This window comes from Calidris pugnax, unplaced genomic scaffold (genome assembly GCF_001431845.1).
Source record: "Calidris pugnax isolate Ruff unplaced genomic scaffold, ASM143184v1 scaffold262, whole genome shotgun sequence".
Taxonomy (NCBI): Eukaryota; Metazoa; Chordata; class Aves; order Charadriiformes; family Scolopacidae; genus Calidris; species Calidris pugnax.
Window position 1 is genome coordinate 1330992 of NW_015091043.1, and position 23597 is coordinate 1354588.

General features: G+C 42.7%; 1 protein-coding gene across 1 annotated transcript in view; it reads right to left on the reverse strand.

Annotated features, from left to right (window-relative positions):
* The window catches only part of SVEP1 (sushi, von Willebrand factor type A, EGF and pentraxin domain containing 1), a 131896-nt gene extending 108329 nt beyond the window's left edge, over window positions 1-23567 (reverse strand). The window contains exons 1-3 of the mRNA XM_014956427.1: window positions 22933-23567; window positions 3473-3728; window positions 723-899 (exon numbers count right to left, since the gene is read on the reverse strand). Coding sequence (XP_014811913.1) covers window positions 723-899; window positions 3473-3728; window positions 22933-23445 — 946 coding nt within the window. The 5' untranslated portion in view covers window positions 23446-23567. The remainder of the gene's footprint in view (window positions 1-722; window positions 900-3472; window positions 3729-22932) is intronic.
* Window positions 23568-23597: the final 30 nt, after the last annotated feature.

Below are 23597 nucleotides of genomic sequence, written 5' to 3' on the forward strand. Positions count from 1 at the left end.
CAGATATGCTCTGACAGCTTTGAAACTTTTTTCCTAGAAAAGTCAATGGAGTTGGATAAAACCTGCACACCTTCTCTGACAATAAGGACTGTAAATTGTTATTTCAAATGTAGACTTTGAATGCATACTAGTAAAAGGACTTGTCCAAAAAACAGTAAAAAAAACAACAACAATCTTAGGAGAATGTGATGACAAGTTTCTGCTTGTGTGACTCAAATGCTTTTTTCCACTAGTAACTGAAAGTCAACATGAAAGAATTAGAGAACATTTAATTGACCGTAAGTTTCACCAAGGATTTATCCTGCAAAGATCCAAATATACAGCCCCCCTCCAAACAGGAAAGTTTATGAAAGTTCAAAAAGCGATCAACAACATTCATGAAGGAAAAATCTACTAACAGCACTTGAGTGCAAAAGACATTACTTCAGACTCAGTAAATTCTAGTCACAAATTGTTGGTGAGCTGTGTCTTAGGGAAGTTTTATTGTGCCATAACATTTGCCCTATTCTTACCTCTTTCCTTTGGGCTGTTGCTGCAGACAAGGTATGAGGTGAATTTGACTGATAGAGCTATTCTATTTCTTCAGCCAGAGAGAGTTTTCCAGCAGCTTCAAACACATTCTGATCCAGGTTCAGGGCCATAATCCCGAACAGAGCTTTCTGCCCTCAATTCCATTAGCCAGGGCATACAGAGAAACACAAGCACTGAAACATGAGACTCACCTGTGCACTCATGCTGCAGTCCTTTCCCATAGTATCCTTTTTCACAGATGCACTCGAACTGGCCAGTATGAGTGCCACATTTGCAGCTTGCCATGATGTCGCAGCAGTTTTCATTTGCCTCACAGAGATAAGAACAATGCGATATATCTTCTTGGATGTAGCTGCCAGAAGGCAGGTCTGAAATAGTACCGATTTATTAACAAAAAAAATCACCTCCAAACAAAAGCCTTCCCTCCCCCCAACGCAGATTCACATTCTGATATTAGTGAAATGTTTCTTAAAAACCCTAGGTTCAAGTTCTAAGCAGTAGCGATGGCAGCAGGAAGCAGAGCCTTGCTACACTCAAAATCTAAAAAAAAATAATGGTGTTCTTATTCTGGAAAAAGGTTCACTGAAATCCAAGGTGCAAAGCTCCTCAGATTTCCTCACTTGGCTTCATTTGAGCCTAACACTGCCGGAATGCAGTCTAATTCTCAACAGAAGTTGCTGAAACAGCTTTTCCCAGCTTTGGTGGATGCCATCTTTGGCATCAGGAGAACATTTGGTCATGACATGTATAACCAGTAGGTTACATTAAAAAAACCCTATCTTTTCTTTGGCACATACACATAGACCAATTAAACCCTACCTGGAACAAACAAAATAGCAGCAAAGAACACTTATGTAACAGTAGCATTAAATGTAGCAAATAAATCCTGATGGCTAGCCTGATGCATGTTCTAAGCCTCAATCAAAAAGCACTGTCTTACAGATGAAGGTCTAGTCATGTGTTCTCACTTGCTAGTCTAAATTTTCTCTATTTTTCAGGAAGAACTTTTTTTTTAGAATAAGTAGATTAAAAAAGGATAAAACCACAGTCCAAACTCTTTCCACCCCTTGCTCCTTCCAGTTTTACTGAATAAGGTCATAAACATAAATCGTATTTACTCTTAATCACAGTGATCAAAATCAGTTCTGAACAGGCCAGCTTTTGTTGCTGTGTAAAATGCCAATTGCTATTAAGGCTAGTCCTAAGGTGTGTACCAGCTGCCTCTTTTGGACAACCACAATTTGACTACAAGCTTCATCTATTCAAGCAAAGTTACCCTGGGCCAAGATCACAGCCTGTTCTTCATGGGCAAAATGAAGAGTTGAATGGATGTAAGTATGTGTATATCAAGGAGGAAAATTTGGACCACATTCTGTTAATGATGAGTTAGTCAAACAAAGAGTTTATCCTTTTACCTGAGGAATGAAAACCTCTGCTAGACAGTAAGAGGGAAAAAAAAAAAAGAAGGATCAACACTACATGAAATGTAATTACAAGGCAGTTCTGGACATCTTTCTAAGAAATTCAGAACTCTCTGCTCTCTGTAGACTTCTGAGGTTAGTATATTAATACCTTCATGAAGAGCCCTGCGTGCCAGAGCTTCAAACTCAGTAAAACTGTGAAGAAGATAACAGTGGTCTTCTTTTGGATGGGATGCCATGTCATTCAGTTCTCGGATGTTCCCCTGCCATATCCCAAAGGTGAAGATCTCCACTCCAAATTCACGCAAGGATGCTGCAATGGGTCTTGGGTCTCCCCCATTGGAATATCCATCAGTAATGAGAAATATCACCTTTGTGGCATTTCCACGGGCATGCCGTAATATTTGCTGGAAAAGAAAATGAAAATGCACACTTCAGCAAAGGGTTAGCAGCAGTTGATCTGTACACTACTTCCTCCATGATATGGCTCCTTTTATTTGAATTATACAGCTAGATTAAGTCTTTGCAAGACCACACACTTCAATGAAGATCAACCATCTGTAAGTAGAGTCTGTGGTTAGACAAGGCCAAACGCTAAGTCACACTTCAGATGGTCACAGTCTGCACAGTCACAGAAATGATGACACGATTTAAAATAAGACACTTTTCACACTGACTGATAAAGTCAGCCACGTGTCAGACAGCAATGATCCTGACCAGTGCTTTAGCAACTTCATTCAAACTGCAGTTTGAATTGGTAATGCAATCATTGAAAATTTCGTGCAAGACCCATGGGACCAAAGTTCAGATGCTGCCAACTGTCTCAGTGTCACGGCAGTGATGCAGATGCACATCAGCTTCCAGTTTGGTCCATGTTGCTTTTCTGTTCAGCACATGAACAGCCATTTGATTCCAGACTTCCTTGATCATTCAGATAGGTGAAAACTCACCAAATCCCACCATGCAAATGGTAGCACAACCACTCTCATTATCGTGGCTTTCAGTACACAATTTATGGCCGAATCCTCTACAGTTTGTAAGAGGTAACTATGAAAAAAAAATCTTATCTGGGATTATTTTGCTTAAAACAATATACAGATCTATTGGAAAAATTGTTACTCTTCTCCCAACAAGCATTTGGATTGTTGGTTATTTCAACCCCAGCAGAGCATTCCTCATTTGCCCCTGCTGAATAGTAATATTCTCCCTTAGAACAGTTTGCCAAGATCACTTTAGCTTGTCTGTCACAGCCTCAAAAACTTCCCATAGTCTCTTCTACCCTCCCGTCACCTACAGATATAAGGATCATTCCTTCTAATGCTTCTGTCACACGTTTGTGACAATACTCAGCAGTGCCTGAGTGAAGACATGCCCCACAGATTCCTGTCCACTTCATCCTTCCACTCGGACAGTGTGCTAGTGCTAATTAGAAATGTAATTACAAGGCAGTTCTGGACATCTTTCTAAGAAATTCAGAACTCTCTGCTCTCTGTAGACTTCTGAGGTTAGTATATTAATACCTTCATGAAGAGCCCTGCGTGCCAGAGCTTCAAACTCAGTAAAACTGTGAAGAAGATAACAGTGGTCTTCTTTTGGATGGGATGCCATGTCATTCAGTTCTCGGATGTTCCCCTGCCATATCCCAAAGGTGAAGATCTCCACTCCAAATTCACGCAAGGATGCTGCAATGGGTCTTGGGTCTCCCCCATTGGAATATCCATCAGTAATGAGAAATATCACCTTTGTGGCATTTCCACGGGCATGCCGTAATATTTGCTGGAAAAGAAAATGAAAATGCACACTTCAGCAAAGGGTTAGCAGCAGTTGATCTGTACACTACTTCCTCCATGATATGGCTCCTTTTATTTGAATTATACAGCTAGATTAAGTCTTTGCAAGACCACACACTTCAATGAAGATCAACCATCTGTAAGTAGAGTCTGTGGTTAGACAAGGCCAAACGCTAAGTCACACTTCAGATGGTCACAGTCTGCACAGTCACAGAAATGATGACACGATTTAAAATAAGACACTTTTCACACTGACTGATAAAGTCAGCCACGTGTCAGACAGCAATGATCCTGACCAGTGCTTTAGCAACTTCATTCAAACTGCAGTTTGAATTGGTAATGCAATCATTGAAAATTTCGTGCAAGACCCATGGGACCAAAGTTCAGATGCTGCCAACTGTCTCAGTGTCACGGCAGTGATGCAGATGCACATCAGCTTCCAGTTTGGTCCATGTTGCTTTTCTGTTCAGCACATGAACAGCCATTTGATTCCAGACTTCCTTGATCATTCAGATAGGTGAAAACTCACCAAATCCCACCATGCAAATGGTAGCACAACCACTCTCATTATCGTGGCTTTCAGTACACAATTTATGGCCGAATCCTCTACAGTTTGTAAGAGGTAACTATGAAAAAAAAATCTTATCTGGGATTATTTTGCTTAAAACAATATACAGATCTATTGGAAAAATTGTTACTCTTCTCCCAACAAGCATTTGGATTGTTGGTTATTTCAACCCCAGCAGAGCATTCCTCATTTGCCCCTGCTGAATAGTAATATTCTCCCTTAGAACAGTTTGCCAAGATCACTTTAGCTTGTCTGTCACAGCCTCAAAAACTTCCCATAGTCTCTTCTACCCTCCCGTCACCTACAGATATAAGGATCATTCCTTCTAATGCTTCTGTCACACGTTTGTGACAATACTCAGCAGTGCCTGAGTGAAGACATGCCCCACAGATTCCTGTCCACTTCATCCTTCCACTCGGACAGTGTGCTAGTGCTAATTACTCTTGAAGTACTTTTGTTCTTGGACAACAGGTAGAGCACCTCGAAAACACAATGCTAATGCCCTACGGACTAGAAACCACCCCATGGAGTTACCACTTTCATAATTAGCTGCAGTCTATCAGAGTGTGAGTAAATACAGACCACCATCAATCTCCTCTTGGTGGCCAGGTGCTGCCTGTGGCCCTAAAGCAAGCAATTGTGAAGGTGCACTTTCTCCTTCCCCTGTGAAATTAAGTAGAAGGAATTAGATGCAGATTTCCGACTTGTTCAATAATAGATTGTCTGGTTCAATAATAGATTGTACCATGCTACAACAGACCACATTTGACAGACCTTCAATACTCCAAAAATCATTCAATATATGATGAGTACTTAATGTATTTAAATGACCCTTCCAAACATGAATTCTGAAAAATGAGATGAACTAAGTTGAGTAGTTTTATTACAAAATCCTAAAGTAAGACTTACAAAGTAAAAATGTCTTTCAGCTCAATCAGAAGCTTACAAGTTAGACCAATCCAAAGAACCTGCAGAGATTTCATAACCTTTCTCAGTAAGCCAGGCCACACTTCAGGACAATTTGATTCTGAGTTGGCAATTCATTGATTTCAGGTAGATACTAAACAAAAACAAGCACATGCACCATAAATCAAAGCACAGACCATTGGCACCATGGTCTGAAATACTGTCAAGCAATCCATTGCTATTGGGCTTGATTTTATTACTACTTGTATGCAAAACCCAAAGGGAGTGAAACCAAATTCTCTCGCGGACACAAATACCCTTCGTAAACCAAACCTATTGTTCCTCATGTTGCTTACGCCATAAGTGGAAAACCAGAATGAAGTGAAAAACCAGAATGAAGTGGAAAACTTGAATGAAAAGAATCAGGAAGATAAAGACAAGGCAAAAGACAATATGAAGACAAGTAAGAGGAAAAAAATACAAATGCCTCATTTCAAAATGCATGCTGAAATGGATGCTCTAAGACAAGTGGCATTGCAGGCGTAGAGGGTAGTGCTTTTTATGATTAATACATATAATAAGCATATTTAGCATTAACTGTGATATTTTAAAATGAAATGTAAGCAACTTAAGCTTCTATCCAACTTAAGCATTCAGGCTGAAATTTTCCACTCAGGATGTTTGTCTTAAGCTGCTTCAGTGAAAATGGCTTTTATTTCGAAAAATATGATGAGGAAAAACATATGTTCCATCTACACTTAGTTGGGTTTTGCAACTGTAGCATCTCTGAGCTTTGCAAAAGGAACTTGCAATCTGCAAATCAACTTTATGATAAAGGTGGAAAAACAGGCCCAAAATATATGCAAGTTGTGGAACTTACGTAACTGAGAAGAAACCACAACTTGCACAGGGTTAAGAGACATTATGGAGATCGACAGTGCAATTCTCTGAAGATCCCACCTGCATGCAGCTTGCTCTGGCAGAATAAGAGTTCATCTCATGAGTATGTTATGACACGTACAGAAGGGGGAACAAAGCTTAATTTTGGCAGGCCATGGCTTTGCAATTTCAGTAATAGCCTTTCAGCACTGTTTCCCTCTCCGTGTACCACAAAGCTGCACAAACTTCGCAGATGAAGGTAGTGGGCAGCATTACACACTGCCCCAGTTTTTCAGGTAGTGATACAATAGGTAGCAATCAAACCTCCGTATTTTCCCCAAATATAGGGACATGTCTGCACGGCCAACAAACAAACTAGCTGGCGCTCCAGTAGTCTAGCCAGGACAATGTAGATCTCAGAAAGGACTGTTTAATTCTTATTAGTAAATTAGTAGAGATCTCTGCTTTACAAAACTAGACTGCGACCAGTGCCTTCTAAAACTGCTGTGCAGACCACACAAACCCTCCGTGTCTTTCCAAGAAAGGATCCCAGGCTGTTGGTCAATAGCTTACCAAGCCCTCTTAAAAAACATGGGTCATCAATTAGAGTATGTGGCAAGCATCAGGAAAAGACCATTTTCTGAGGGGCAAATATCCCTTAGCTACATAAGCCTGAGCAGCCAACAGCTTTTCTGTCCTCTGCCATCTAAGAGGGCAACCTCCTCTTTGGGGCAGCGCTCCTGTTGCACAGACACATATGGAGCTAAAGGTAAGAGAGCAAGAAGCTGTCTTCCTGCGACCTGACAGGCTTAAATATTCAGGCACCAGTGGATCTGAGTAGAGGAGCAGACAGAGGAACAGACAGGATTGCTACATATTGCCCCTAGAAATCAAAACAAAACAAAGCCACTGAACATCTTGTCCCTCATGTCTTGCAGCTGTAACTCTAGACACACAATCCCTGCTGTATAACAGCAGCGGAAACGAACAAGGGAAAGAAACATTTAACATGTAAGGGGGAGGGAAGATGGTGGGGGGGGCGGGGAGAAGAGATATGTCTATTTTAAAATCATCTGTATATGTCTGATGGTCCAGTTAAGTGTTTTGATTCCTTCTGTGATGGCAGTGACTTAAGGGACAGGCCACCACCCAGAGCTGCTGACAGTCCAAGTAACTATCTGCACTGCTCTGAATCCTCTCTTCAATATTTGTGTGCAAAACATCAGTTTTGTTTCCTTTAGCCTTGTTTCACGTTCCTCTGTTGCAAGATACCTCTCTCCTTCCCACTCCAGAAAGTCCTTTTGAAAGCTGTTTTTTTTTTTTTCCCAACAGAAATATCATATATTTTAAAATGTTTGTTCACTTAATCCCTACACTTGTAAGTATACAGAGGTGGTACCATGTATTTAACCAGTCTTCATCAGCTTCAGGGACTGTATCTATGTAAAGATTACTTCTTTTTCATGACAAGACTCTGCAGTCCTTTCATAAACTATCAGGTTCTTCAATAAATAATGCTTAATAGCCCACTAAACATTATTTGGAAGTTAAAAGGATCCTGAGAACCTGCTTCTTTGGTATGAATATTCACATCTGCTTCTGATTTTACCATCAAATGAAACTAAGCACCAGTCATAACTCAAACCAAGGTGCTGAATGACCTGTTTAACTGAGAACACAACTCATTTGCTCAGTACTATAAATTAACAACAAGGGATAAGTACAAACAAAACAAAATAATTAATGTTCTTGATGATTGCAAAGAAATATATGGGGCCACTAGAAATACCCTGTCTCTGACTTTTTCAGTACCTATTTTCTTGTCTATGCTTCTTTCACAGGAGTGATAGATCAGTCAGTTTCAGCAATCCTTCCAGATCTTAAACAAAACATTCTTTTCACATTAGCAAAAAGTTATTACCATCTGTATTGTATTCAGTCTCTGTTTGGTGTATACAAATATCTGGCAGACTCACCATTTACTTTGTGCCAATAACAGTCCTTAAGAATTAAAAAATGAAGTCTTGTGCAACAAAAAAGTTGTCGTACAAAATACTCCTCTAGAAATTCACTACTGCAAGGCAAAATGAAATCTTACCAGTACAGTCACAAAAACAGTTAAACCTCTAACTTCTGTGTTTTTAATATTGAGTTTTTAATATAAAATCAGGGGATGAGTAGCATCTAAGACCAAGGACTTCTTCAGCCATTTGACAGCCACAGCAATGATGTTGTTAAAGGTTCTTTGTTACTGCCTTGATTACATCTTCTGCATCTAATCAACAAACATTCGATCTTAGGCCTATCCTCTGTCCTTACTCAGTGTTTTGCTTTTAAAGAAGATTCCGACCATACAGAATTGGTTATTAATGTACGTCTACAGAGAAACAAACTGAAATGGGTTAATCTGTCTCACTTTACAAACTAAGCCTTAGATAACATCAGACAGCCCCAGGATCCTTGCCAGGAGAAGCTTGCCTTAAAAGGTTTAAGTTGGAACCCAGCTTTCAAAATAACCTTATCCAAGCATTCATCACAAAAATCACACTGCTACTTGTATACCTTGTAGGGAATATACTACCTAAGGGCTACAAAAGCGATGTTATTTGTCATAGGTCAGGGAGAACCATCACTGCACCTCAGAAGCAAAACAGGAAGCCCTCCATTAAAAAGCCATTCAGCTCTGCTGTAACAGTAGACCACTTACGCTGAGTTTGTTTTTACCCTAGGAATTTCATAAGACCTCTACACCATGGGATGAGTTCTCAGTAGAACAAGATGATTCTTTTTCCCAGAGGAACACTTATTCCCTATAAAATAAATAATTACCCTTTTATAATATTACAGAATTAATATAAGTATATATAATACAGCACAATAACTATTAAATTTATATGAAAATAAATTATACTTTATTACAAAAAACACTGCACGGACTTGAGCTATATATTCAGCAGAATATTAAAACAGTATGTCTTCATTTCTCATGGATGGCTTCAGAAGAGGATCTGCATGTCAAAGGGAAATGGGCAACAATAAATCCTTCTGCAAAGCTCATCCTTTGTTTCAAGGTTCCTTTGCTTTCATCCTTCCTGCAGGTAAAAAAGTCCAAATCTGGCTGGAAATTTTATGTAAATAGGTATTCTGGAAATTAAAAAAACCAAAAAGTCAGTACTGGGATCAACTATAGCTTTTGGTGGGGTGGAGGTGTCTTATCACTCAATCCTGAGGAATCCTAAGAAAGTTAATGATCTCACATGAATAACGCAAAGCTAGGGGGTGAGAAATATTGTTCCCCTTAATCATGATACAAATGTTGTTATTCCTCTACATAAAAGAGCTGGCTATACCTCCTCTGCCCCTTAAAGGTCTGATTTCTCCGCCTTTTCTTTTGGTAACAGAACACTGCTACTTTCACTGTTCCACTCAAATAAATCTTATCTCCTCTGTAGGTTTTGTTGCCCCTTTCAAGAGAGGAACTAAAAGATATTCCACAGTTAAGAGGTTTTGGCTTCCAGTTGTTACCTTTCACCACCACCTTCTGCACTGCTGCACAAGCTCTAGAGAATGAGCTGTTACCTATCCAGAAGAAATTAACTAATATAAAAGCTTTTCTCGAATGTTCCCCTAGCAGGAACTGCATTCATAATTCAGGGGAAAATATATTTCTATAGGATTAATCTGGATGTTTAAATAGCGTACAAGTAGCAAACTGTTGAAGATAAAAATCAAAAACAAATTTTAGAGAAAGGGGGAAAAAAGGTTATTTTAATACAGTGATTTCATGCTGGTCTAGTCTTGTATTACAATGATTTTCACTTCAGTTAAATAATGTACTAGCTCTACTGATTATTTTCTCATGATTAATTTATGCAACAATGTCATCAAAATCATGTCGTTAATCTATGCATGTATCTTTTAATCTTTCCTATCCTTCTCATCCCCTTCATCTTCAGCCTTCATCTCTTCTTTACACAGTGTCACCCTCTCTGCACTTAGTCATCTTCCACTTGTCTTTTATCTTTCTCCGACATACATGTGTTTTCTGCATAATTTATAATGAATTTTCCAATCTCTTGAAAATATCAAAGTGCAAGAATCCTAAGTAAGTTCAGTTGGGTTTTTTTTGGTTTTTTTTTTTGCTTAGCCACCACACTTACCTACCAAGCATGTCTAGGTAACTGGTAGGTATGACAAAGTCAGACATTCTCACTCTACGGATCAACACGCAAAGGTAAAAAAGCCAGATGTGTTCATGGCAAGAAAATGTACGCACATGTCACCTGAGGAACGATGGACAGAACTAGGATTGTTCAGCCTGGAGAAAAGAAGGCATGAGAACCTCTTATGCACAAATGTAAATACTTAATGGGGCGGGGGGTCAAAGAAGATGGATCCAATCCCTTCCAATTGGTAGCATGAGCCAAGAGGCACAAACTGAAATACAGTTTGTATACAAACTGAAATAAATGGAGGGAACAATATTTTTACTAAAAGGGTGATCAACCATTCAAACAGGTTTCCCAGGGAGGTTGTGGGATCTCCATCCTTGGAGATACTCAAAACCCACCAGATACAATCTTCAAAAAGCTGGTCTTGCAGACCCCACTTAGAGTAGGTGGATTGGACTAGATGGTCCAGAGGTCCCTTCCAACCACAATTCAGTAATTCTGTGGTGTTGTGATATGGGAGGAACATATCTTACTTACAGTTCTTAGCGCTTACTATTAACCTGCCCTTTTTACCTATTTCTACAGGATGGATTCTGCCTGTAATACCTGTGCTACATTTTCAATACTTCAAATACTGGTGCATAGTTAATTAGTGTCATTTCATGCATATTGTACAGTTTGAAGAATGAGTCAACCATTCTTATCTCAGAGAGCAAAGCTGTGCACTCCAAGTTGTAGATAATCATCTTCACATTGCATAAAGACCGTTTCTTCCCTCCACACCCCACCCCTCCCCTGAAAAAAACCCAAGCCATCACTGCCTCTGCAGTGACAGGAGCTACTACATAGAATTTTGACCTTCACGCTTGCTTCACACAAGTGCTAGGACTGTTGGATCTGGTGACTTGAAATTGGGTGGCTTGCAGTTTTGAGAACAAACAGAATGCACCTAATCTCCAGGGAACAACTAACACTCCTTCATCTTCTATCATTCTGAAGTCTTCTAAACTGGACATTAAAAGACAAGGCACGTTATATACATAGTCATTTCCTCAGCCCTTGGTGCTGTACAACCTTTTAACAAGTTTATCCAGACTTTGAAAAGTTGCTGAAGGCCTTACATGCTGCTATACCGTGTGCTATATTCAAATACTGTCTTGCTAATAGATCCCAGGTTGATTTAATAAATGAAAAATCCTCGCTTTCTTTGGGCAATTTCCATCATTAATATAACCAAGATGTTACTTGATTTCCCCAGTACTACTCTGGTCTTTTGCCAGTAATTAAAAAAAAAAAAAGAGCTCAAAAATATTTTACTGAATATGTAATTAATCTTCATGTATTTTCACACCAAGAATTCACACCACTATTGACTAGTGCATCTGCCAAATATTTGTTTCTTTTGTGTGTGTTTTAAACTTTCATTACTTTAAAAAAGGCAGGAAAAAAAAGCTGAACAGAATAATTAATTCCAAAAGGACAGACACAATTCATGACCTGGCCCATCTACTGCCAGCTGTCACTGTTCAATTATCTTCTGAATATCTTCTTTTGCTCCAGGACTGCTAGAATTGAGCAACATGAACACACAGTTATCACCGATAAGAGCTGTCCCAGGCCAACTGGGTGTGGGGGAGTGTTTAGGAGAGAAACAGGACAGACAGTTGGACACCCTGCTTCACTGTTTATACTGCATACACTCAGCAGAGCACCACAGCTTTGAATGCTAAGGCTTTTTACAGGCTGTCGGTCAGATTCAGGGAATTTCTTCATCTTCCTGGTTGAGGTTACCAGAGAGACCCTGAAACAGAGGGAACGTCCTAATTTTAACAAGAGCTTTTGTTTAGAATTGTTTTAATATCACAGAGAAATAAGCAGCTCATTTGTCCTGGTCACCCAGAAAGCCTACCTGCTGCTAAAGGCAATAGTGCTTTTAATTTCTGCACCTAGGAAAGTCAGAAAATTCTGAGCACCACAAACATTCTGTCTGGCCTGCAAAGTCTAGCTTTCAAATTCCAGTAACAAATGGAACTGGAGGACAATGGCTAAGAATGTGTCACAGAACATTTAAAATATATTACATACAGAACACTAATGCTAAAGTTCTTATCAGAAAATATGGCTAAGATGTATTTTGCTGGAAAGGCCTCTTGTAAGTCTAGGAAATTAATTTGAAATAAACGAAATCCTTTTGTCCTGCCTTCTTCAAAATTTCAATGCTTCAATGCCTGGAATTTATTTCTTACTCTCAGAAAAAAAAAAAAAAAAAGAAAAAAAAAAGGTTCAGTATCTTTTTGGTTTGTCTTTGTATTTCTGGAGCAAGCATATGGTAAGACTGATTTCTCTGTGAAGGTGCTAACTCCAAAGGGCTGGGGATCAGAGAGTACTTACTCTGGGACCCCTCCAGCGAAGGCTCTGAGACAAGAGGACAAAAAATTGTTTTCTCAGGAAAAGTAATCTCTATTCCTGAAACATTTATGAAAACATCATCCAGATACCATAGTGATGAAAGGTTTCATTCACTGTGCTGTTAATTCTGCTACTGTATCAGCAAGATTTGTGTTCATTCCTGCAGCAATGTCTCATGTTTCTCACCTTTCCTCTGCCTCTGTATGTTACACTGGGAAATGGCTAAAGGGTTTGTGGTAGAATGCTATAAATAAAAAGTGTGCCTTCTAATGGAGGCCTGTCTTGGCAGATATACAACAGAGTGGATGCTGGCAGACTTCTCTCTCTTTGCATCCCCAAACCATCTCTCCTCCTTATTTCACACATGGCTGGGTGACAGAACAAAGTTCAGGAAGACCACTGTACACTAGGCAGTGCTGATCCTTCCAGGCAGGAACACCCATCTCAGCTCTCAGAGCTAGAAGTTATGAAAAATGTCAGATATGCTCTAATCATATGACCTTTTAAGTTTAGGATTAGACCGGCTTCCTGTAGCCCTGGGAAATGGGCTGAAATACGTACATGATGGCAAGACAAGGAACAACTGCCCAATAGTAGGAGTTCTCCTTGTTGCCAGTGCCCAACTCAGCAATGACAGACACAGAACACCCTTCTTTGTGCCAAAAGGAGCATGTTCTCCTATAGTTGACCCCTTTTTTCCAGAAAGTTGTAATTCTTTGCCTTTGTGTTTTATGCTTAGCACATAACAACAACTTGAGAACATCAGCAAGACTAGAATACATTAACACTGGTTGAACAGATCAAAATGAAAGGGTCTTTCATACAGATGAAAAGCAGACTTCAGATGACTAATTTCCAAGGCTTCAGTAAAATCCACACCATTACTAAAATACACTGGATATTTGCAGAGTTCCTTGGGATCTCTCTTAAACACTGTTAACAGTTTTCCTGTTTCTGAAAGGTTCCCAATGCATGTGGCGTTTCCTATTCAAAGCAGATGGGAAAGTCAGAAAATATCAGCTTATCACTGTATTGTTCAACTATATCCCACACAGCATCACCAACAGGTACGTTTTACAGGTGGAATTCATAAAGCACTCTATGCAGTTATGCAAGGAATCAAACACTATACCCCATAATGCTCATTTCAGCCTTTAAACTTCATGAAGGACATTCAGAAAACAGTCAACTGGAAGCTAATAAAAATATATGCGCTTTCCATGGGACGTCAAGATTTTCATGGAGACCATAATTTAGATTAAATTCACTATGTCTTCAAAGTTCTTCATTCTGCTGTCTAGAACCGCAAACACTTTTGATTACTGCTACTCAAGCTCACAGTAGTGCAACAAGCAATAAACAATATGCCAAAGCAAGCATCTCAACAACTAAAGAACAAAAAGAGAACTGTGACTTCAAGATCTTTTGTGGACTGATATGCCATTCTCTGAGCCACCAAGTTGCATGAGTAAACTACTTGGTCAGGAGATGTGCAAAAGTGAAAGCACAGATGGGAATTTGAATGCCTTCGACCCAGGGTTTTTTTGCATGAAAATATTGTAAACCAGTCCATCTGATAACAACTCTTTTTATACAACGTTTTGCATTGCCTTTACTTATCCCTAGTACTAGCATGAACATATTGTTGGAGCACGTATAAAAACTCTAATTTTGGAGGGCACACAGTCCAAAGTGTTAAGGAGAACTGACAAGTGACTTTTCAAGCCATGAAAAACAATTCTTTAAAAAGCAATGAAGAACAGAATATTCACTAGTATTTTGTGCCTTTTTTTTTTTTTTTTTTTTTTTTTTCTTGCAGATGGCGACGAGGACCCCGTCGACTACAGGAAGGTAGCGGGCAGCTGATGCGGGTCACCGGTTTTACGTTGAGGACGGATCTGTTCCCCCAGCCGAGCAAAAGCTAAGTGGAGGGATTTTTTTTTTTTTTTTTTGGTAATCAGAACTACCAATTGTAATGCTTCTAGGGATACCGGAGAAGGAAGAATATGGCAAATAAGGGAGAGAAAGAAGGTGTTTAATTCAAGGTCTAGAGACAGACAATGCATCTATGCATCTGCAGCTTCCTACATACTCAGGGGAGAGGAAGACACTGGAATAAAGGGCTTCAGCACACCTAATGCAGAACTGCCATACGGAGGCACTGCACATGGGGGCAACCCTACCAGTGGCCTCTACTGGGATACAGACTCCTGGGATGAGGCATTTCAGTCTGTGCCTCAAGCCAGGCTGTCTCTCTTCTGTGCCTCACACTAATGAACTCAGTTTGCCTCATTGAACTGACGAGGCGAAAGGGTACGTAGCTGTATCCTTCAGTGGTTCTTGTAATACACATATTTGAGCATTTTAAAAACAAATTACACTTAAGCTAAAGGGAAGATACTAAATGGCTAATCTGCTAAATACCAGACTTCCAAATCACATGCTTCTGCTTAGACCAAAATGCAGGACATGATTTTGGGAGCACAAACAGGCCAATTTCCAGTGAAGATATTTTCTACCAAAAAAATCTTAACTCTACTTAGTCCTATATGTGACAATAAACAGAGCAATTTTTGCCTGTCCCAGCCAAAAAGCCAGAGACAAAATGAACTACTTAATAACTTCTTAAGGAAGCCCCATTTCAGGCCAGGTCTAAAGACAATGAACAATGTGCAGACATGTATCTTGCTTCTGACCCTGCTGTATTAATCTTGTGAGCGAATCCTATGCAAGACTGCAGTATGCAGGACAAGTACTTTTCACAAACACTAGACTGATTAAAAGTGGTGATGACCAACAGGAACTGCACTCTCAATTTCCTCAGTAATCATTAACAACCAGCTCTGCAATTTCAAAGGTGATCACAGAGGTAAACCAGGTTGACTTCAGGTTTTTTCACCATAATCTTCAACACAGACCCCAAGGCTGTATCAGAACTTAGAGAGGCCCACTGCTGCCAACTAGAAAGCTAGCTCTATCTGACCTAAGCCACCATCAGATATTTAGACCACAGTGCCAGAGATAGATGGCCTAGAATCTGCTGCTCTCTCATTATAGGCTGCTGATTTTGCTGAGGTCATAGGAATAAATATCCATAAACACATTCTTGATGAACAGACAGCACAAGTAACTCTAAATGCTTATCTTCTTAGTGAGAGGGTACTACTGTTTTCAAGTAAAAAAAAAAATTAAACCACTTATATGGTAAGAGAAGATTTTAAATTTTCTTTGCTTCAACTATTTTTTGTTTTAAAAAAGCCAATTATCCTAGTGGATAACAATGCTGAATTTTGTACTTTCGTGCTTTTGACATAGAGAGGAAACAAAGCCCCCATTACTTACTTAAACAAGCATTAAATAAGCATTAGAACTGTTTATCCTAAATTGATATGTGCTTACATTCTTTTCAGGGCCTTTTTTTTCATGTTTGTTAATTGGATGACAACAGACATGGAATTCGACATGCTGGTTGGCCATTCATCACGGTTCCTCAAGATCAGGTTAGATACAAAAGCCAGATTTTAAAGACCAGACGGTCAGAAAATGTGTCACCCAACTCCATACGTCCCATGACAGACCTTCCACTTACATACACTGCTGACATCTACGGAGTGAAGACGAATTACAAAAGCAAAAACCCCACCTTTTTAATGTAACAATTATTACAGTAGCACAGAGCAACTCCCAAAGCTTCCCTCAGCTACTACATTGTCAAGTTGTTGAGAGCAATTGACTTGTCTGTTCAAGGGTGCCTCTGACTTCAACTCAAAAGCAGCGCACACCTCCAACTTCCAAGTTCAGTTTCCTGTTTTACTTCCATTGGAAGACGAAATTGAGTCTGTCTTCTTTAACAGTGCTATTATTTTGTCAAGAGGCTGCCACATGGTGTAGTTTAAGTAATTTATATTTTCATCTTTTTTAGGTACAATGATCAGTGCAGCTTCAGGACATTTAAACTGCCCATCAGTAAAGATGGCACATCAGTCCTGGCACCTTTGTAACTGTGCCTCTTGGGTGCAAAGATAAGAACACACCATTGAACTTCCACCGCTGTATGACGATCCCTCATTTCTATTTCACGATGGGTATGGCAACAAATGCACATCCCTCCCACGAGGCGCAATGGGTGCTGTCAGCAGTGGTTATCTCTCAGGATTGCAACTTCTAATCCAGGTGCCTACAGCTGTGAGATTTAGCACTTCACCCTACCAAGCTCTCTGGGCTTTAGATGTGTTCCTTAATTAGCAGCAGCAACACTTGCTCAAACATCTTCGTACCTTCTTCAGTTCTGCTTCAGTTCTTCATCACTGTCACAACAGCTCTGCAGCTTTCCATAACGCAATAAGCAATTTGATTAACATAAAATGCATGTAGTTTGTGCTGTCCCACCAACTCTCTATGTGAAAAACTTAAGCCAAAGAATTTTGAATGAGCTTAGTTTCTTCCCCTTTCTTAGACTGTTTACATGTCTTAAAAGAAAGATATGAGCAGAAATTAATACCTCTAAGTAACTGCTATTACAGATATTTTGTTATGCTAAGTATGTTTTATATAACTTAACATCTGTTCTTCCTAAGATCATAGAATCATAGAATGGTTTGGGTTTGAAGTGACCTTAAAGATCATCTAGTTCCAAACCCCCAGATGTACAATCTAAACACAGAGCAAGAGTCTCAAGCCACATATGTTAATGTCCTTTGAGGGATGTTCTGCAGATCTGAAACCGGATTTTGAAGAACTCCATGCCTTAACTCCTTCCCTATTTTAAAATGAACTACTGTAGATACCACAAAAGACTGTGAACTATGCATAATTTCATTGCATGGAAGATACCATATAAGTTGTTATTCTTAACCATGCCACAGGTTTCAGCCATAGAGTGAAAACTGTAGCATCTTATATTTCACAGTCAGTGAACAGTGCTAACATCTTGGGAATCCAAGACACAGGAAAAAGTATCTGCAACAGAACTGTTACTTACTCTGATCTCATGAAGCAGACCTTGACATACCTTGTGGTACAGTCAAAGTGGTCTACAGCTGTCATCTAGTTTTATAAGCAGAATATAAGGGGTTTGAATGGTACTTTCTAAAGGTCCAGATTCAGTACCGAGTTTCCCACTGTTCTCTATATCCCTGCCTCACATGCTAACAAGTGAAATGAAAACCACAGACTTCTTGTGATCTGTAATTATCAATAGCAGTAGTCAAATACAAAAATGGAAAAGTTATAGCAGCTGGATAGTTACCCCAGAGGCCATAAAACTTTACTAGTGAGCAGGAAGGTGCAAGCAGTATTTCTTAAGAGACGTTAAAAACTAAATTTGTAAGTATGCTTACATTTGAAAACATTCTAGTATGTGTGTAGATGAGCTTAACAGTGATAATGTCTAAATAAAAATGACCCCGAAATGTTATTAAACCTGAACTGTAAGAATCCAAGTTTGAAAAAATTCCCTTCACTGGGGGTTTTAACAAGCAAGCATGACAAACTCTCCATCAAATTCCAGCAATCTGGTGGTAGCCTAAGAGGTTCCTGGGACATGTAGTTGCAATAGATTTCTATACTGGAATATAGGGCAAAATAGTTTTTATTTTATTTTTTTTCCCCAAACCTGCAATTAAGTCCTGACTCTGGAGTTCTGGAAAAAGACCTTGGCAGCAGCAACACTCTCTGTGACACCTCGCTCACTGACGAAAGTAACAAAAACACTAGGTTTTTTTTACATCAGCAAATGTATCTAACGCTTGCTAGCTCAAGTGTAGCATGAAATCCCGAACAAGGTTGCAAAACCTAACATGGGTAGCAGTTCAGCCTTCCTCATCAGGGTGCTGCCACTTGCCCCTGTCTCTTGTGGTATACCCTTCACATTTCTATGCACCTCATAGAATTTATCTTTAACCTGATGGGTAGGAATGCTGAAGTGTGGCCCACATGGCAAAGGTAAGCACAGACAGCTTTGACAAAACACAGAAACTCCACAAGAAACTCTTCTGCAGAGCACCTTTGGAGAGGATGCAAGATTTCAGTGGGAAGGAGAAGTCCCTTGTTTCTTGAAAGAAGATGGACAAGACATGGATGTGCAACAGCTTGTCAAACTCAGTAGCTCTGCTTTTAGGATGACGTTAAATGAAGGTTTTTGCTCCACAGGTTCTGAGACAGTAACTGCTAAGTGAATCTTGCTCCTGTTCACTGACCTTCCCAGCTCAGCCCGGCCTGATGACCTTGCAGAATTCACTTATCTCTCTGCCTCTGTGGTTTCCGTAGAACTGTCACAGGCTTGAATGAATGACTTTGAGACCCCCCAGTGAAGAGTGCTGCAGGACAACTTAAGTGCTGGGATTATTCTAACAATGCGCTTTCCTTCATTTTCTGTTACTACAACACATAACTGACACTATTTTAGGGACTTTGTCACGCTTTGCAGACACTTTTGGTTTTGGAAAAGAAGCAGAGAATTCTGGTTAGAAGCAGAAGAAACCCCACACTACAGTGTAAGAAGAAAAAAGAGACATTTTAGCATAGTGAAAGAAGAAATAATTACAGTTGTACCAAAAGATAAAAACAAAGGACAGCAGTGTAAGAGTCTAGAGGGAACAACAATTTTGTTATACGTAAAATACTTATCTAGATCTATTCCGACAGTTGTATTTTAAACTCAGAACAGTCATTTTCTGAAGATCCCTAGAAGGGAGAGTATTCCCTGAAGCTGTAATTTGTCTCACATGAAGAAGACGTCCTGAACAAAACCACAGTACACTATCTGTAACCAAGAGCCAGCAAGCAACCTGAAATTTAATCTTGTCATTCCATCACAATTCTCTCTGCCACCATGTGAATATTTTCCTTCCCGCATTCTTATGAGACCACAGTGTAAAATGACAATGATGCTGTTGCAGCCACAAGGTTTAGCTGGGCTCATAAAACTAAATTGTAGGTTTCTGAAGGGAATTTTTGTTTATTCCATTTCAAAGGTATGATTAGTCAAGACTCCATAACAAGAAAACAGATGGTATTTCTTAAGCTTATGTTTTGTTTGTAATGGTTATTTTTAACTCTTATCATTAACTTTTTCACACAGCACCCCTAGAATGAATCTATATTGAAACCTGACTTCACAGTGGAAGACCTAACATAGGGATGTGTTTTCCTAAAGCAGCTTTTCCATGCGCAACTTTGGGCACGTTAGAAAATGGTCTTCCTTTTTCCTGCCAAATGTGAAGAAGAGAATAATCTTTGCCTATTTCATATGGCCAGCACTGATGCACCTCTTGCAGTCCAACCTTTTTTTTTTTATTTTTTTCCTTCTGCAGTCTCACTCTTCTTCAAATAACAGTGCATAAGATGTTTCAATTTAAGTACACCCAACACTCAGCTACAGGACACCACCAGAAATTAGACATAGAAATAACAGAAAACTAGATGTGCTTTGGGAATGCTTGTACACACAGAGGCCAAATGGCAAGGAGCAACTCGGTCTAGATTAAAAAAGCTTCCAGAGTAGACTGGCTGTCCATGAGCCATCTACTGGGAAACCTCCCCAGCAGACTCAAGAGCCAACACATGCCCAGGAGCTGCCTGGACCGAATTTGTGCCATGGGACTGTGCAACAAATTAATGCAACAGATGATCGTGTTCCAGTGTCTGTAAATGTTCCTGGACACGCTTCTATTTATTGGTATACTACACACTGCCTAAGGGCACCTTTGTCAGTCATCAGCAATTAAAATAGTCACCTGCCGACAGCATGTAGATATCTCTGATTGCTGACAGCTATCGGGCACCCGAGTCCCGCCGCCAAGAAACGAGGCAGACGTTTCAGATGCCAGACTTGACTCATATGTATCACTTCTGAAATCGGGACACTGGCTCCATTCTCCTTCAAAGAGTGAATTTCACACATTTGTTTGCAAGGGCAGCAGGAAACATGGGAGCCGCAGGCACAGACAGCACGGCAAGATGGTGACTAGCTGCCCTAACCAGACTATTCCGCGTCCCACACCACACCGTTCCACATCCCACCACACAGCCCTACACCCCTTGACACTCAACACCCTCGCACGGCACGCAGAACTGCACTCCCACACCACAAGCCATCACGCCTCACCACCCCACGTGTACCTCACCAAGCCTCATTCCCTCGCTGCCAGGAGCTTGCCACAGTGCATGCCATGCCCCACCACACCACCACAAGCACCGCATCTCACCACCACACACCTACATGCACCTCACGGCACCACCGCACACCTCACCTCATCACCACACACCTCACGGCACCACCACACACTGCACCTCACAGCCACAAGCACATGGCAGCCTTCACCACACACCTCATGGCACCACACACCTCACCCCACCACCACACACTGCACCTCACCACCACACACCTCACGGCAATCCTCATGGCACCCACAAACATCTCACCTCGCCACTACACACCTCACGGCACCACACACGTCACCTCACCACCACTCACCGCATCTCATGGTGCCACACACTGCACTTCACCAGACACCTCACCTCAGTACACACCTCAGTGCACCAGCACACACCTCACCACACACCTCATGGCACCACCACACATCTCATCTGGCCCACCACACACCACACCTCACCAAATGCCTCACCTCACCACACACCTCACCAAATGCCTCACCTCACCACCAACACACCTCACCACCACACACCTCCTGGCACCCCCACACATGTCACCTTGCCACCACACACCTCACCACACACCTGATGGCATCCCACCACCACACACCTCACTACACACCTCACGGCACTCCCACACCTGTCACCCTGCCACCACGCCTCATGGCACCTCACCGGACACCTCACGGCACCTCACCAGACACCTCACCTTACTACACACTTCACCTCACCACTACACACCCCATGCACCACCACACACCACATCTCACCTTACCACCACACACCATACTTCACCAGATGCCTCACCACACACCTCACCTCACCACCACACATCTCACCTTGCCAGATGCCTCACCTCACCACACACCTCAATCTTACCACCACACACCTCCATGCACACCCGCACACCTCATGGCACCACCATACACCTCATGGCACCACCACATACATGCCCCTCACCTCGCCACCACACACCTCACCATGCCAGATGCCTCACTTCACCACACACCTCAACCTCACCACCACACACCTCCATGCACCACCACAACACACCTCATGGCACCACATACCTCACGGCACCACCACATACACACCCCTCACCTCACCCCCACAACCCTCACAGCACCTCAACCTCACTCCGCACCTCATCACACACCTCACGGTGCCACCACACACCTCACAGCGCCCTTCACGGCAAACCCCACCACACACTGCACCTCACCACACACTTCCATGGACCACCACACACCTCATGGCACCAGACGCCCCAGGGCATCACCACACATACACACCATCCTCACCTTGCCACCACACACCTCACCTCGCCAGATGCCTCACCTCACCACACACCTCAACCTCACCACCACACACCTCCATGCACCACCACAACACACCTCATGGCACCACACACCTCACAGCATCACCACACACCTCACAGCATCACCACACACACCTCAACCTCACTCCGCACCTCATCACACACGTCACGGCGCCCTTCACGGCAAACCCCACCACACACCGCACCTCACCACACACTTCCATGCACCACCACACACCTCACGGCACCACCACACACCTCATGGCACCAGACGCCCCAGGGCATCACCACACATACACACCATCCTCACCTTGCCACCACACACCTCACCTCGCCAGATGCCTCACCTCACCACACACCTCAACCTCACCACCACACACCTCCATGCACCACCACAACACACCTCATGGCACCACACACCTCACAGCATCACCACACACCTCACAGCATCACCACACACACCTCAACCTCACTCCGCACCTCATCACACACGTCACGGCGCCCTTCACGGCAAACCCCACCACACACCGCACCTCACCACACACTTCCATGCACCACCACACACCTCACGGCACCACCACACACCTCATGGCACCAGACACCTCAGGGCACCACCAGACACACACGCCCCTCACCTCGCCACCACACCCCTCACAGCACCTCAACCTCACTCCCCATCCCACCACACACCTCACCTCACCACGCACCTCAGGGCCTGGCACACCCGCCCACCGCGCAGCCCGGAGCCACCCCCCGTCCTCCCCGCCCGCGGCGCCGGGCTCACCGCCGCCTGCTGGAAGGCGCCCTTGGTGTAGGTGCCGCCGCCGCGGTAGGCGATGGCGGGGATCTCCCGCCCCAGCAGGGCGCACTTGTGCTGCTGCGGCCGCCGCCGAGAGATGTAGTCCACGCGTGGCACCACGTTGCTGCGCGAAGAGAAGGTGACGATGGCGACGCGCGTGGCCGCGGGCACCACGGGGAAGTCGGAGAGCAGCTTCTTGACGAAGCGCAGCTCGCTGAGGAAGTTGGCCGGCCCCACGCTCGACGACTCGTCCACCAGGAAGACCAGCTCCAGCCGCCCGCTGCGCGCCCGCAGCCGCCGCACCTGGCGCTTGAAGGCGCGGCCCAGCTTCTCCACTTTGCTCTCCGTCGTGTCGGGCAGCGGCGGCGGCGAGGCGAAGGCGAGGGAGCGGGAGAGGGCGCCCGGCGGGCCGCCCGCCCGGCCCTGCCCCGCCGACGGCGACAGCGACAACGACAGCGACAGCCCCCCCCAGCAGCAGAGAGCCACCAGGGGCCACATCGCGGGGTCGGCGGGCGCGGGGAGACGCCGGCGGCCGCGGGAGGAGAGCGGCTGGTCGCCCCCTGACGCCCCACCTCCTCTCTCTGTCTCCTCGGAGGGGCGGCCTGTCTCCCTGCCTGCCTCCCCGCCGGCCCCCGCAGGTATCCGCGCCC